The 14,263-nt window shown below is 47.6% G+C and overlaps 2 protein-coding genes across 2 annotated transcripts in view; one reads left to right on the forward strand and one right to left on the reverse strand.

The window, feature by feature from the left end:
* Positions 1-830: 830 nt before the first annotated feature.
* EMH_0078570 (uncharacterized protein) lies at positions 831-2,924 on the forward strand (the record flags this gene model as incomplete). The annotated part of the gene is made up of 1 exon (XM_013500085.1): positions 831-2,924. The coding sequence occupies one exon, from the start codon at positions 831-833 to the stop codon at positions 2,922-2,924; it is 2,094 nt and encodes a 697-aa protein (XP_013355539.1).
* A 1,552-nt stretch (positions 2,925-4,476) lies between these two features.
* EMH_0079680 (uncharacterized protein) overlaps positions 4,477-14,263 on the reverse strand; it is a gene marked incomplete at both ends in the record, with an annotated part of 24,128 nt that continues 14,341 nt past the window's right edge. Inside the window, 15 exons of the mRNA XM_013500086.1 lie at positions 4,477-4,931; positions 5,150-5,340; positions 5,674-5,710; positions 6,108-6,165; positions 6,387-6,758; positions 6,921-7,024; positions 9,198-9,279; positions 9,588-9,743; positions 10,146-10,261; positions 10,585-10,846; positions 11,055-11,186; positions 11,414-11,524; positions 11,935-12,118; positions 12,441-12,532; positions 13,574-13,885. Coding sequence (XP_013355540.1) covers positions 4,477-4,931; positions 5,150-5,340; positions 5,674-5,710; positions 6,108-6,165; positions 6,387-6,758; positions 6,921-7,024; positions 9,198-9,279; positions 9,588-9,743; positions 10,146-10,261; positions 10,585-10,846; positions 11,055-11,186; positions 11,414-11,524; positions 11,935-12,118; positions 12,441-12,532; positions 13,574-13,885 — 2,664 coding nt within the window. The remainder of the gene's footprint in view (positions 4,932-5,149; positions 5,341-5,673; positions 5,711-6,107; positions 6,166-6,386; positions 6,759-6,920; positions 7,025-9,197; positions 9,280-9,587; positions 9,744-10,145; positions 10,262-10,584; positions 10,847-11,054; positions 11,187-11,413; positions 11,525-11,934; positions 12,119-12,440; positions 12,533-13,573; positions 13,886-14,263) is intronic.

The following is a 14,263-nucleotide window of genomic DNA, read 5'->3' on the forward strand; positions in this document are numbered from 1 at the left end:
GCTACTGCAGTTGCATGCGCGGCGGCGAGGGCTGGATGGTGGTAAGCGTGTCGGCGGCGCCGAGGCGAAGGGTATTCCAGCAACAGCCGCAACTGCTGCTTCTCTACCTTAGATTTTCATTGTTTAATAATACCGACATATTTATCCTTTCAACTGAGCAGCAACAACAACAACCGCGGCAGCAGCAGCAACGACCGCCTCCGCCGCAGCAGCAGCAGCTCGGGCCCGCCCGCCACCGATTGCCCGCTGTATGTTATAAAGCTGTTGTCGCCACCGCCACTGCAGCAGCAGCAACAGTGGCATTTTGTCTGTTATTGCATTTTATTGTTTCTAACTCAATTAACTCAGCAACTCCTCCCCTATATTTCAGTCAAATCGCTGGACAGTCGACGAGTTCACCGCAGTAGCGCGGGCCACTGCAGTAGCAGCAGCAGCCGTAGCAACTGCAGCAGCGACGCCCCCTGGCATCGCTCCTGCCGAGAGTTGCCGCTTTTCCTTGCAAACACATGATAAATAAGGAAGTAAATATATTAAAAAACTCGAAACTGCGGCAAAAAGCCAACAAAAAGCAGCAGAACCCTACGCTGGCCCGGCAGGCGCCAACCGCGGTGACCGCCGCCGCGTCCGTCACAGCGGCGGCAACTGCATCAACTGTGGCAAGGAAGGCTTCCAACAGCCGCAACATCAGCAGCTGTAGAAACTAAGGCTTCAAAAGCTGCGGCAACAGCAGCAGCAAGTACTTCAGCTGCAGCAACAGCAGCCTCATTCCCTCAAGAACACGCCAGCGCGGTGCAGCTGGAGCAGCGGCGGGGGCGAAGGCGGCATACAGCATGATGGGAGGGGAAGGAGGGGAGCCAGGAGCAGCACCAGCAGCAGCACCAACAGCGGCAACCGCAGCAGCAGCACCTGCAACAACAACAACAACAACCGCAACAACGGAAGCAGCAGCAGCAACTGCCTGCCTGTGTCTGCCCTGCAGCAAAGGTCCACGCAAACCAAGGGGGGGGTGGCTGGCCCCCGACTGCGCTGCTACCACTTACGAGATCCGCAGTAGCCACTGCAGGCGTTTCCTCAGCTACCGCAGCAGCAGCAGCAAAGGCTTCAACAGAAGCAACTCCAGCATCCCAAGACTGCCCAAGCTCGGCAGCACGGAGCCGCAGCTGAGCTGCTATTTGCTGCTGCCTCAGCAGGAACTTCCAGCTCAGCTGCCTACTGTATTGTGTCCCGCCTGTGCCGCTACCGCGCCCTGGAGGAGATGCTTTGCCTGCTGCTGCAGCAAAAATGAGTCTACAGCAGCTGGGTTCTGTTGCACCGGGCCGCCTAGCAGCAACAGCTTGCTGCAGCTTCATTCTTGTTCGTCTCAAGGAAGCAACAGCATTCATGATGGAGACAGCGACATAGCACCAAGTGGTGCAGGTCAGGGAGCAGCAGAAGAAGACGACGAAGAGGAAGCAGAAGCAGCAGGGGATGCACGACAAAACGTGGCTACAGCAGACGCAAGGGGGCTGCGGCAGCGGGGCAGCAGCAACAGCAGCAACAGCAAACAGTTGCAGCTGTACATGCGCCTCAGCAGCAGTTTGAAGAGCCGCTTCCCCTGCGTTGCATGCTGGCGCAGCAGCACCTGCAACAGCATCAGCCTGAAGGCGCTGCAACTGCAGACAGCCAGCGGCAGCACCATCGCTGCTCTCTTCCTGCGTCATCCAACAGCAAATCAAACTTTGTTGGTATCACATCGCAGCAACACAGACCTAGGATTTACCTTTCCTCTTCTTCTTTTTCTTTGTCGTTCGCTTAACGTCAATGTCTTGGGCTACGAATACACCGGGTACGGCTTCTGCTGCTGCCCCACAAGAAAGAGCCTTTCGGCTCAGGAGCAACAGATGCAGCAGCAGCAGCAGCAGCAGCCGCGGAGGCTCTGCAGCCCGTCCGCTGCTGCAGTGCGTATGGACATTCGCGCTGCCTTCTTGTGGCTGCAGCAGCAGCAGCAGCAAACACCCCACAGTGTCATTCTTTACAGCGAAGGCAGGGGCCTCCTCCCTGCGCTGCAGCTGCGTTCTGAGCTGGCTGCTGAGGGTTTGCAGCTGGGGGGCCTGGTTTTTGTGGCGCCAGCAGCAACAGCATCGGCAGCAACAGCAGCAGCAGCAGCAGCAACAGCACAAATCCACGGGAAGCCAAGAGGACACGACAGAGGGATAGGGAGGCTGGTGCCCACCTGTCTTCGGAGGAGACGCAGCGAGATGCACGAGGTGTACATGCAGCTTCTGCAGCTACACATGGATGAGCTGCTGGTGCTAGAAGGGGCCCCCGAGGTGCAGCAGGAGCAGTCTGCTGATGGCAAGACACCGCAGTTGTTGCTGCGCCAGCGAGCAGCAGCAGCAGCAACGGTTCCGGAGATAGGAGACCCTGGATGCTGCTGCCGTGACTTCCCCAAAGGAGAAAATCTACGACGCCTCAAGGCATTCATTCGCCATGCGAGAGAGCAGCAGCAGCAGCCTCATGACCTCGCGTTGCAGCGGCAGCTGCGCTTGCAGCAGCAACAACTGCAAATGCAGCAGCAGCAGCAGCAGCAGCAGCAGCAGCAGCAAATTGCATGGAGCAATCTTACGCAAACCAGAAGATCCTCAAGGTCTAGACCGCTGATACAAGGGGGGGAAGCGCAGCCGCAGCTGGTACAGCGACGGCAGCAGAACCAACGGCAACAGCACCAACGGCAGCAGCAGCAAGAGCAGCGACCGCAACAGCAGCAGCAGCAAGAGCAGCAGCAAGCGCAGCAACAGCAACAGCAACAGCAGGCTGCTCGACACCCAGTTAACGGACGTGACTCTCCCCGTGCGTCTGCACCAGTTATTACGTGCACTCCAAGAAAAAAGCTGGAGCAGCAAGAGGATGAGCAGCAGCAGCAACAGCGGCGGCAGGAGCAGTAACGGCCGCCCGCCTGGCGCCAAGTAGCAGCTAGACAAAGAAGGCCACAAGCGCCTCAAAGCTAGCTGAATGCGAATATAATGCAGTACTTCTTTCTATCGTGGCGGGGGCAGTAGCAGCAGCAGCAACAGCAACAGCACAACAGCAGCAACAGTAGCAACAGAAGCAGCAGCAGCAGCAGCAGCAGATTTCAGCACAAAGCGGCCGTCCTTCTTTTTGCAGCATCAGAGCCCGATTCGCTCCTCCCCTGAAGCCTCACCAGCGGAAACATTTAACTCGTTAGAAACAGCGAGTCTATAGTTATCTATAGATAATTTATACAATATATAGATTATATAATATATGTCTGCCTATTCTTATGTATATATATATATATATATATATATATATATATATATATATATATATATATATATATATATATATACATATATATATATATGCACATGTAGCAACGCCCATGTCTTGCTTCGCTTGGTTAAGATACTTAGGGTTTTTTGGGTTTAACATAATAAGTTGTTGTAATGTGCTGCTTTTCCTCTTCTATTAGGGGGCGGAATATTTATTCTTCCTTAGAGCCAAGTGTAGCAACGGGTAACCATTTGAGACTGAACCAAGCAGCAGCAGCAGCAGCAACTGATGCTGCTGCAGCAGATTGCTAATGTTGACATTCGCAGCGTAGGCCTTGACTTTGTGCCGAAGCAGCAATCTAGCTAGAACTTACTGCAGCAGCTGCAGCTGCAGCAGCAGCACCAGCAGCAGCAGCAACTGCTGCGATGTGTGTGCTGTACACCCCGATAACTTCTAATGGGGGGCAAGAGGAGACAGTCGTCTCCCCGTCTGTAAGGATCTGCTGCTGCAGCAGATTCATTTCACCTCAACTTGAACTATCCGTGTATTTTTCTGTAGCCTTACGGGCTGCAGCAGTCCAGGGAATTTGCTGCGTTGCAGCAGCACTGTAGCAGCAGCAAAGTTTAGGTCTATGAGCAGTACACACGTTGGCTGTGAATGCCAAGCAGCAACGCTAGCTGTTCCTTTAGCGCCAACAACAACAGCAACAGATATTAAGCTGCAGCAGCAGCTGCAGCGGTAGCTGCAAGAGCACTTGAAACGATAGCTTCTGACGTGGAAAGCAGCAAAATAAGATGGGAGGGCCGCAGCAGCTGCTGCTGCGGCTCTTCTGCAGCAGCTGCAGCAACAGAAGCAGCGGTACGGGTGTCCTTGCCGCTTTGGCGGCGGATACGAATCAGCAGCGGCAGCTTTTACTCCCGCGACAGCAGCAGCAGCAGTAGCAGCTTATATTGGACCGCAACAACAGACGTACAAGCAGCAGCAGCTGCAGCAGCAGCTGAAGCTTCCCTAGTGTAGCTGCCTTATCATTTTGCTGCTGTCCAACGCCTAATTGAGTGGCTACCATCTGAGCCGCTGCTGCTACAACGTCTTCTGCTGCAATGAAAAATCTGCTGCTGCCGCTGCGGCTGTTGCTGGAGTGGCGGCAGCAGTTGCTGCTGCTGCTGCTGCTTCGCTTCCGAATTAGAGTGTACAGCCTATGGCTTATAGCCTCAAGTCCTCATCCGTGTCGCCTTCTCCGTCATCTTGATTTGGATAAGGGGCGAACTGAAACCGTATTTTAACTGTGTCTGTGAGGACCTTAATTGTAAAACTTTGGCTAGCTGTTCTGCTGGCGTCTGCAGTGTACCGCAGACTGGCAGTTACGGTGTACGTATACCCAGGGGTGAGGGTGTAGGGGCGGACGCTGGCCTTGTTGTTAACGCTGCTGTTGTTGCTGCTGCTGCTGAGGCGCAGCAGCTGGTCTGCTGTGCGGGAGTCTTGGGGGCAGGTGGCTGTCCACTGGAGAGACACCCCAGTGTCAAAATTTGTAGCGACCAGCGGGCAGTATTCGGGTGTAACGACAAGGTCTACACTATCTTCTTTGTTTATGGTGAAATCTTTATCCGATCCTAACCCTAGAGCTGGAGGCTCTAAAGACAAAGATAAAGTCAGATTCCCTGAAGCTGCAAACCCAAAACACAACATCCAGAGAACACACAAAAGGGCCTCCATGAGGCTACGCGCGCGTCCATACTAATATATATTATGCACATACGCTCATATATGTATAAGTAGATCCGCAAATACCTACCCACCCATATATATATATATATATATATATATATATATATATATATATATATATATATATATATATATGTATGTATATTGTTACCTGTCCCTGTTTCTCCATTTACGTCTGTGACATAGACAGAGAACTCCAGCTCAATGCTGGGGGCGCCGAGATGCCGCGAGATGAATTCGTTTGCAGCAGCATAGACAACGTCCTTGGGGATCGTCACCTCCTCTCCGTCGGCTGTTAGAAAGAAGTTCTGAAGACTCAGCGAGGCAGGGCCCGTGTTCTTCCTGCACGCAACATTCGCTGGGTATAGGGTTTAGGGTTTAGGGTTTGGGTTGGTAATATCATCTGACATAGCTTTTCTTTGTGTTGTTTTAAGTATTATTATTAACTTTTAGCAGTTGATACTCCAATGAACACATTAACTCCAGCGCGGGGGCCAGTGTTGCTGCTCAAATGCAAGTAAAACACTTTGTTATAATAATGTTGCAACTATTATCAGTATATATAGCTATTACATATTATATAGATAATACTACAAAAGGGGAGGCAGAAAAGGCACATAAATACCTGGTACTATACAAACATACATATCGGGCTATAAGTGAAGAGACACTCACCAGGTGTATGTGAGGGTGGTGTCATTTGGGTCGTTTGCTGAACACAACAAAATAGGCCCCTATGACGAGACATATAAGAAGCACGTCTCATTCTCTCTCTCTCTCTCTCTCTCTCTCTCTCTATATATATATATATATATATATATATATATATATATATANCTCTCTCTCTCTCTCTCTCTCTCTCTCTCTCTCTATATATATATATATATATATATATATATATATATATGTATACAGGAGACAGAGGCTGATATATTGAATATGACGGAGGTGAGGATCAATTTATTACACAAACAAAAAAAACAAACAAACAAACAAACAAATAAACCAACACACAGACAAACAAGAAAGCAAACAAACACACAAACAAAAACAAACAAATGGGGAAGCGAACCAGCAAGCAAAGAGCAAGCAAAATGCATGCAACTTACATGCGGACCCCGCGGCAGACAACTGAATATCATTGCACATGCCGGATGTCTGGGGCACCTGAGAATAAATGAAGAAGTGAATTTTCGTACTTGCATACAACAAAGAACAGCAGCAGCAGCAACTAACAGCAGCAGCAGCAAGAGCAGCAGCAGCAGCAAGAGCAGCAGCAGTAGAAACAAAAACAACAGTGGCGACAAGAAATTCGAAAACAACAGCAAAAACAACCAGAAGGCCAGCACGTAATGCTACCAAGGACTTGAAAATGTCGATAGGCGTACTACAATTGCTGCAGTAGGAGGGTTTGCTGGCGTCGGAGTCTGGGATCCTCCCCCCGATCCCGATCCCGACCCCGATCCCGACCCCGATCCCGATCCCGATCCCGATCCCGCATCTGGTGGTTGGGAACCACCCGAACCGCTGGAGGTTGGACTGGAATCGCTTGTGGATGCTGCTGTTGTTGTTGTTGTTGCTGTTGTTGTCGTTGTTACTGTTGATGTTGGTGCTACAGTGCTGCTGGTTACCGGCGAAGCTCCTCCGTCAGCACGAAGTGCTGCCTCCCCCACATTGCCAGCAGCAGCAGCAGCAGCAGCAAACCGAGGAGGCCGATGAAATGTGGCTGGTGGTGCTGCGCTTCCTGAACCCCAAGAGGCCTGAAGGGGCAAACGTACACAGATTAAGGCGTCCATAAACCCTAAACCCTAAACCCTAAACAAATGCGTTCCTGCGGTGTTTGCATATCTCATTAAACACAGAGGAAACAAACGAACACCGAGAGGCGCAATAAAAAACCAGCCAGAACCTATACCCTAAACCCTAAGCTCCGCTTGTTGCAGCTGCTGAACTGGTTGCTGCTGCTGCACTGCACTTGTTGCAGTTGCTGCACTTGCTGCTGCCAGCAAGTAAGGAAGACGCCCCCCTAACGCAGCAGCTGTTGCAGCAGCTGCAACATGTGGAGAGCTGCGACAAGTCCAGCAGCTGCGGCACCAAACCCAGCAGCTGTAACAAGTACAGCAGCTGCAGCCAGTGCAACTGCTCCACAGCAGCTGGTGCTGCTGCTGCAGCGCCGGCAGCCGCAGCAAAGAGTATGAAGTAATGGGGCTTCTAGATTCTTATGAAGGGTAGCAGTTGTGTTAGCAGCCAGCGAAATTTGTTTTGTTATATGCTGGGAGACGGCTTCGTAAATGTATGAAGAACATAGGAAAGGCAGAAGTGCTTTTGTTCGTCTTTTTGTATTCTTTTGTCTCCTTTGTGCTCTGCTTGTCGCAGATGAATTTCAGAGATACGAGGAAAACAAGTGCTTTTTTTTTGTACATTGTAGTTCCTCTGTCTTTTCGTGTAGTTTCTCTGTCTTTCTGTGTCTACGCCTCGCTGTTGTCATCCCCAGTTGCAGATATGCGCCTTGCTGCCGTCTTTTTGTTTCTTTGCGCCGCCTGTTGCTTCTTTACACCCCAAACCGATGGTTGTTGTATACGGCATATATTTGTCTTCATGTATTCGTCGTTGTCTCCATTTGTTTGTCGCTGTCTCCTCCCCTCTGTCTCTCAGCCGTCTCCATGTGCATCAACCCCATACACTAGCTTTGTAAGCCTCCCTTTACTCGTTTGCATCAGCAGTAAGCACCGCACCAACTCTTAACTTGCAGCTGTAGCCCTAGGGTGGCCCCTCCACCTTGCCAGGGTTGCTGTGCAGCTTCAGTCTTTGTTTGTTGTCATTTGACACTACAAAAGCTGGGAGCTTCCTTAAGTAACAACAATTGGGGCCCCCCTGTTTTCAGCACCTAGGGGCCCCCCTCCTAATCAACAGATGGGGGCCCCCATCTGAATCAGCAAATGGGGACCCCCGCAAACCCTAAAGTCTAACTCTTCGATCCATTTTATGAGAACGGAGAGCATTGGACCAGAATGAAAAGAGGTGAAGTGCACTTAATTACATATAATTAATTATTATTTTTGTTGAGGATCCGTGCAGCAGAAACTTACAGGAAATGAAAGTAGACAAGTCCATAGCAACAGAAGCAGTCCCATCGTCCTAGTCCACCTAAACCCTAAACCCTAACTCTCTCGGCATCAGTAAGTCCTAACAACCTAGCCCTGTATCCTAACCCCTTAACGCTAAACCCTAAAGCCTAGACCCTAAACCCTAGAGGCTGCTATTCCAGAGTTAACTGACAAGGTGGAGAAGAGCAACCATCAAACTGAAAGCCCTTAACCCAAACTATTCAGACAAAATTTCAAAAGAAAAACCCTAATTTATGTGTATAGGGTTTAGGGTTTAGGGTTTAGGGTGGGGGGGTCTGGGGGTGTGGCGGCTGCGTTGTGTGCGTTATGTGTGGTGCTGCTGTTTTCAGTTTATTTTCTTTTTCGTTTTCGTTGAGTTGAATAAAAAGAAGTATAATTTCATAGTATTCTCTAACTTAATGGTGTTGTCTTCGTCGCAATTAGCACGCGGAGACAGCAGACGGAGACGCCCGTCGCCGCCGTGCATGCAGCCCCCACCACAACACCATCGGTCTCCTCCCTTAACCACCACCCTGTACAGCCTTAAACCCTAAACCCTAAACCATAAACCCTAGAACCAAAGCCACAAGACTTAAAGTATAATCCATGAACTCTAAACCCTAGACCGTGAACCCTCCATTTTGTGCGAATTAAATATTCATACACGCATCGACTGCAGCTCTTCAGTAAACCCTAAACCCTAGACCCTAAACCCTAAATAAATTTTGACTTAGTCGGAGGACCTATGTAAACAGCTATAGACTCAAACCACCAAACAAATGGATTAACACCAGAACAACCCTACAACAACTGGAAGCAACCAGCCTAAGTGCTTGGCTCTGCTTATGATGCAGAGAGGAGACAGAAGAGACAGCAACAGATTCTGTTATGAGTTATGCGCAGCAACACACCTGGTTGCAAAAGTTAGTCTTTTTCTGCTGCCACTGATTGTTGCTGTTTCTGCTGCTACGGTTGATGGTGGTGGTGCTGCTGCTGCAGCTAAAGGAGAGCCATTCCTACTACATGCTGCTGCTGCTATCAATGCCATTACATGTTACGGTTGGTGCCCCTCCTGCATGCAGCTCCCCACACCTCTAAATATTGCTGCGGCAGCTGCTGCTGCAGCTGTTGCTGCTGCAGCCCACTGCTGCTGCAGCTGCAGCCGCTGCAGATACTGCAGCAGCGAAGATTACCATAGGGCACCAGTCTGTTTCTTGCTCGCTTCAGTCAATAAATACGTAATCCTTAAGTCATTCGGTTGGCCTCACGCACATTGAGTTCATTTTTAAACTCTGGCGTATTCCTCCAGGGAAGCGCATGCAAGCGTCCATGGGTGCATGCAGGAACGCATGCATGCATGCATGGTTGCACCGATGCATGCGTCACCACCAATGCTACCATACATGCACGGTAGAATGCATGCATGNTGCATGCATGGGTCAGCGCATGCATGTATGGGGCTGGTTATGCGGCTCCCCCTACGTCTAAAATCATGGCGACTCCTCCTAAAACCCATTTTGCTGGTGGCATCTTGGTTCTGAGTTGAGCGTTGAAGACAAATGTGGGTCCCCTTTGGACAGTTAAGTAAACTGGACAGATGTAGGTACTGCTGTCTTCGTTCTTTGTCTCTAGAGAGGCCTGAGGAGGATAAAAAAGCATATGGTGTACATACACATAGATTCATCATTGGTGGTAATGGCATTGGTACTAAGCCATGTTGTTGCTGTTGTTGTTGTTGTTATTGGTGTTGCTGCTGCTGTTGCTGCTGCTGCTGCTGACATAGGTTTCACTGTTTCGGGTTTAACCCCGTTTAGGGTTCATTTCAGATGGGGGTTTGTCACAGGCTAGGGTTTATTAGAGTTTAGGGTTTACTACAGACCAGGGACTATTACACTCTAGGGTTTGCCACAAATTAGGGTTTAGCTACATTTGATGTTTATTGCGGAGTAGGGCTTATTCAGATTAGGGTTTGTGCAGATTAGGGTTTATCCAGATTAGGGTTTATTCAGATTAGGGTTTATTCAGATTAGGGTTTATTACCTTGCAGTGTATAACCGGCATAGGGAAGAACAGCTCCTTCGGCTTCGACTCAGCCAAACAGCCGCCTTGAACGTCCCACCGGGCCCCATCGAGGACGCACCCGGTCACGAAAGCGCCTGTATGCATGCATGCATGACAAAGAAACGTTAAATATTAGAGCGTGCATGCATGCATGCATGCATGCGACGGAAAGATTAAATCCTAAGGCGTGCATGCACACCCGTATTTGCATGCACCCATGGAAAACCAACATGAAATCCCAATGCATGTATTTAAAACAAGCTCCCAACCAGAATTAATGCATGCATGTATGCATGCACGCATTCACGCGACGCATGAGGTGTATCTAGATGTGTATATACAAGCAACACAGGATTGTTCTTAACCCTCTAAGGTTTAACGTTTAGGGTTTAGGGTTTGGGGTGTATGCGCTGCTGACCTTCTCTGGCGGGTGCATCAATGGAAGCGACGTCCTTTTTGGTGACGGTGGTGAGCACGTTGAGTTTGTTGAGTTCTAGATGGTGTTGTTGAGAGCAGACTTCTTTGATAGCTGTTAAGAAAGATTGAGGACTGAAAAGACGAGCTAAGTTAACTACTTTTGGCGTTGCACTTGGCTCCTTTGTCCACTCAGATAGATGCTCAAACCGCTGCTTTACATCTGCTATCCAGGACCCCAAAGGCCTGCAAGAAGCAAACGAAACCTGAAAGATAAACCACAGAAAAAAACAAAGTTTTCTTTTTCTTGTTGTAGGCGAAGGAGGTCATCGTGTCTCTCCTTCACTATAGTAGGACTTTATGTTGTTGTTGTTGCGCTGAAAGAAAAATATCCAGTCAGTTAAAACTTAATTAAATATTAAAAACAAATTGATTGAATAAAAAATGACAAACCTTCATCCATGAAGCAGGTACTCTGTTCATACGAATGTCTTCTACAAGTTTCTCCATAGAAGCAGAAAAAGTTAATTCTCCTTTAAAGCCCAACTCCACTTCAACTAAAGAGCGGCTTATCTCCCGCACCAACACGTTCATGCACTGACACTCCTATAGAAAATAAACAATGAAACACACACACTCGAAACCCTAAACCCTAAACCCTAAACCCTAAACCCTCAACACTTGCAATAAGCAGTAAGCGGAGGGACACTTCATCACATATCCTCTACAATTAAGCATGGTGGTTTTGAAGGCGATAAATAACACGCTTTGAACACTGAAACCCTCGCTCTAGAAGATTAACCCTAAATTTTAAACCCTAAACCCTTGCTGACCTGCAGGAAAACGTGTTGATAAGGTCCTTTCTCTTCATCAGGAATTGATTGACTTATTTCCTCTACGTCGAATCGCGCGTCTCCCAGCTCATCGAGGATCTCTTTGCAAAGCTGAAGTTCAGATACACCGACAGGAATTAGGGTTTAGGGTTTAGGGTTTAGTACTCCGAGAGTGCTGGGCGCTGTGCGGTGCAGGGCATTATCGAAGAGACACAGATGCTTCCTTCATTGCTACTGATGCTCAACCCTAAACGCTAAACCCTAGACAGCCTCAGATGCTCAGCCTTCACTAACATCAAACCCTAAACAACCTCAGGCCTAAACCCTAAAAGGTAAGCCGCCAGACCTAGACAACCCGGAACCGTAAACCTTAGGCCTAAACCCTAAACCCTAAACCTTAATCAACGCTAAACCATAAACCCTAAGCAGCACTAAATTATACACCCTGATCACCGTCAAGTCCTAACCGCTGATCACCGCTAAACCCTACAACCCCCCGTAACCCTAGACCCTCATCTGACCGCTTCTCCATCGTTTTCAGCTCCTCCTTTGCCTGCACTGCCTCCTGCAGATGCTCCCTCTGACTCCAGGAGAGTCTTGAACAGATCTTCACACTGCTGAGTTCTATAACCGATCTCCGTGTTGGGGTGAAGACCAAAGGCCAGAGGTGTCTCAGGAGGCATCGATGCCACACATTCCATATACCTGAAGGAGAAGAGATGGCGTGTACGCGCATGCACAAATAAAGTGAAATATGTGCCCTTGCAAGTGTAAACATATACACCGTAATATATACGGAAATACATATATATATATATATATATATATATATATATATATATATATATATATATATGTATATATATATAAGTATAGATGCGTAGGTACAAAAGCACACAGACCGACGCATCCCTAGGGAGCACCAGGCATTGCTATAGCACCAACTACTAAAATCGCATTTAATAACTCTGGGCACGAGGGTTTTGTAGGGTTTAGGGTTTAGGGTTTATCCAACTGGAAGAAATACCTCTCATAGCTCTGAGCTGGAGGGGTTTTGTACGAGACGCCTTCATGCTGTTCGCAGAAGGGGAAAAGTTCAGCTTCGTCGAGGAGGCGGTCCTGCAATGAAGTGCAGCAATAGTTGATTTCTTGATTTAACTTTGTTTGTTTGTTTACTTCTCAAGGAAACTATGGTGAATCTATAATATAATACTAGCAATTCATTGTTAATAGGAGTTATGGCAGCAAATAGCATGTTAATGCGTGCACACAAGCACACATGTGCTCTTAGAAAAAAACCACAGAAACACGAGCAGATGAGGAATATTGAAAAAGAACGAAACTATTGAAACAGGAGCAGGAAAAGAATACTACGACAGAAGAAAGCCACAAAAGCAGAATCTGAAGATGAATGATGAAACAGAACAAACCACAGATAGTGGAGCCGAAGGAGAGTATCGAGACAGAACAAATCCATAGAAACAAGATGTAGAGAAGGTTAATAGTGTACTTGCCTGCATGTAGAAGTTGAGGTAGGTGTTGCAGACAAGTCTGTCTCTGGGGTCGATGATATGGCCACCATACATGATCTCTCCAAAGATATATTTGAGATCATCCCAAGGCACCTTCGATCCTCCTTGTTGCTGCTCCATATAATTCAATAACACCATTGCTGAATCTCGCAGGTCTCCCATAGAAAACGGATAATTCATGTTCCAGCCTCGAGGCCCAAAGCGCTTGCGCTCCAGTAACACCGCGTGGAAGAAGCAAAGACCGAATATTATCGCTTTCACCTGAAACAGAATGCGGCTATTCTAAAGGATGCAGCTAGATATTTGCATATATATACGTACATATATATATACATATATATATATATATATATATATATATATATATATATATATATATATATATATATATATATGCATATATCCACAGACCCAGCTATGAAAGCTACAGGCTTCGTGAGAAATGTACTGAGTAGTTGAAATCATATTATGGACATCTACGCATATGTATGATGCAGCATGCGTACGCCTGAAACTCCCCAGAGCAAAAACGAAACAGAAGTACATATTGTGTTTGTTTCTATCAATTGAGTTGAGGAATAAATACTGTAGAACCAAGCAATATATGAAGTAATTTGTGTAGGCTGACCTTCTGGTCCTTCTCATCAAAGTCATCCTTAGGGAAGCAAGCGAAAGCTCTCTTTAGATTAGCTTGGAGGCCTTGTGGTGGTTCATTTGTAAGTTTAATAGAGCGATCGAGGATACCCACAGGGATATAATCGCATAATTCAGAAGAAAGGAAACAACGGAAATTAGGATGAGGACCCTCTGATGAAAACGCATCTAACTTCTTCTCTAACTCTACTGTCCAGCGAGGCATCAAATGAATATTTTGCAGTAACACCCAATGACCTTCTTTGTGTGCCAAATCCAACTTCTGCATCGCCACCACATCTTGACCCTAAAAACACCAAAGGCAAGTAACTATCAAAGGAAAACCCTAAATCCTAAACCCTAAACCCAAAACAACGGGCGGTTAGGATGTAGGGTTTTAGAGACAACATTCGGCTACATGGACAGAAAACAGCAAACGCCACTCAACGCAAAACTACAAACCCTAAACCCTTAACCTCCCAGACACGAGGAATATTGTGCGGAGTTTTAGAGACAATATACATTAAACAAAGGGATTTTGTCTATGTGTTTGTTTACAGTGTCTTAAAAACCCTCTGGATGAGAGCTTATGACCTATTACACACTATATCTAATGCGTATATATGCATAATATATATATATATATATATACATATATATACATATACATATATATATATATATA

Source organism: Eimeria mitis, genomic scaffold, assembly GCF_000499745.2.
Source record: "Eimeria mitis Houghton genomic scaffold, Emh_scaff5, whole genome shotgun sequence".
Taxonomy (NCBI): Eukaryota; Apicomplexa; class Conoidasida; order Eucoccidiorida; family Eimeriidae; genus Eimeria; species Eimeria mitis.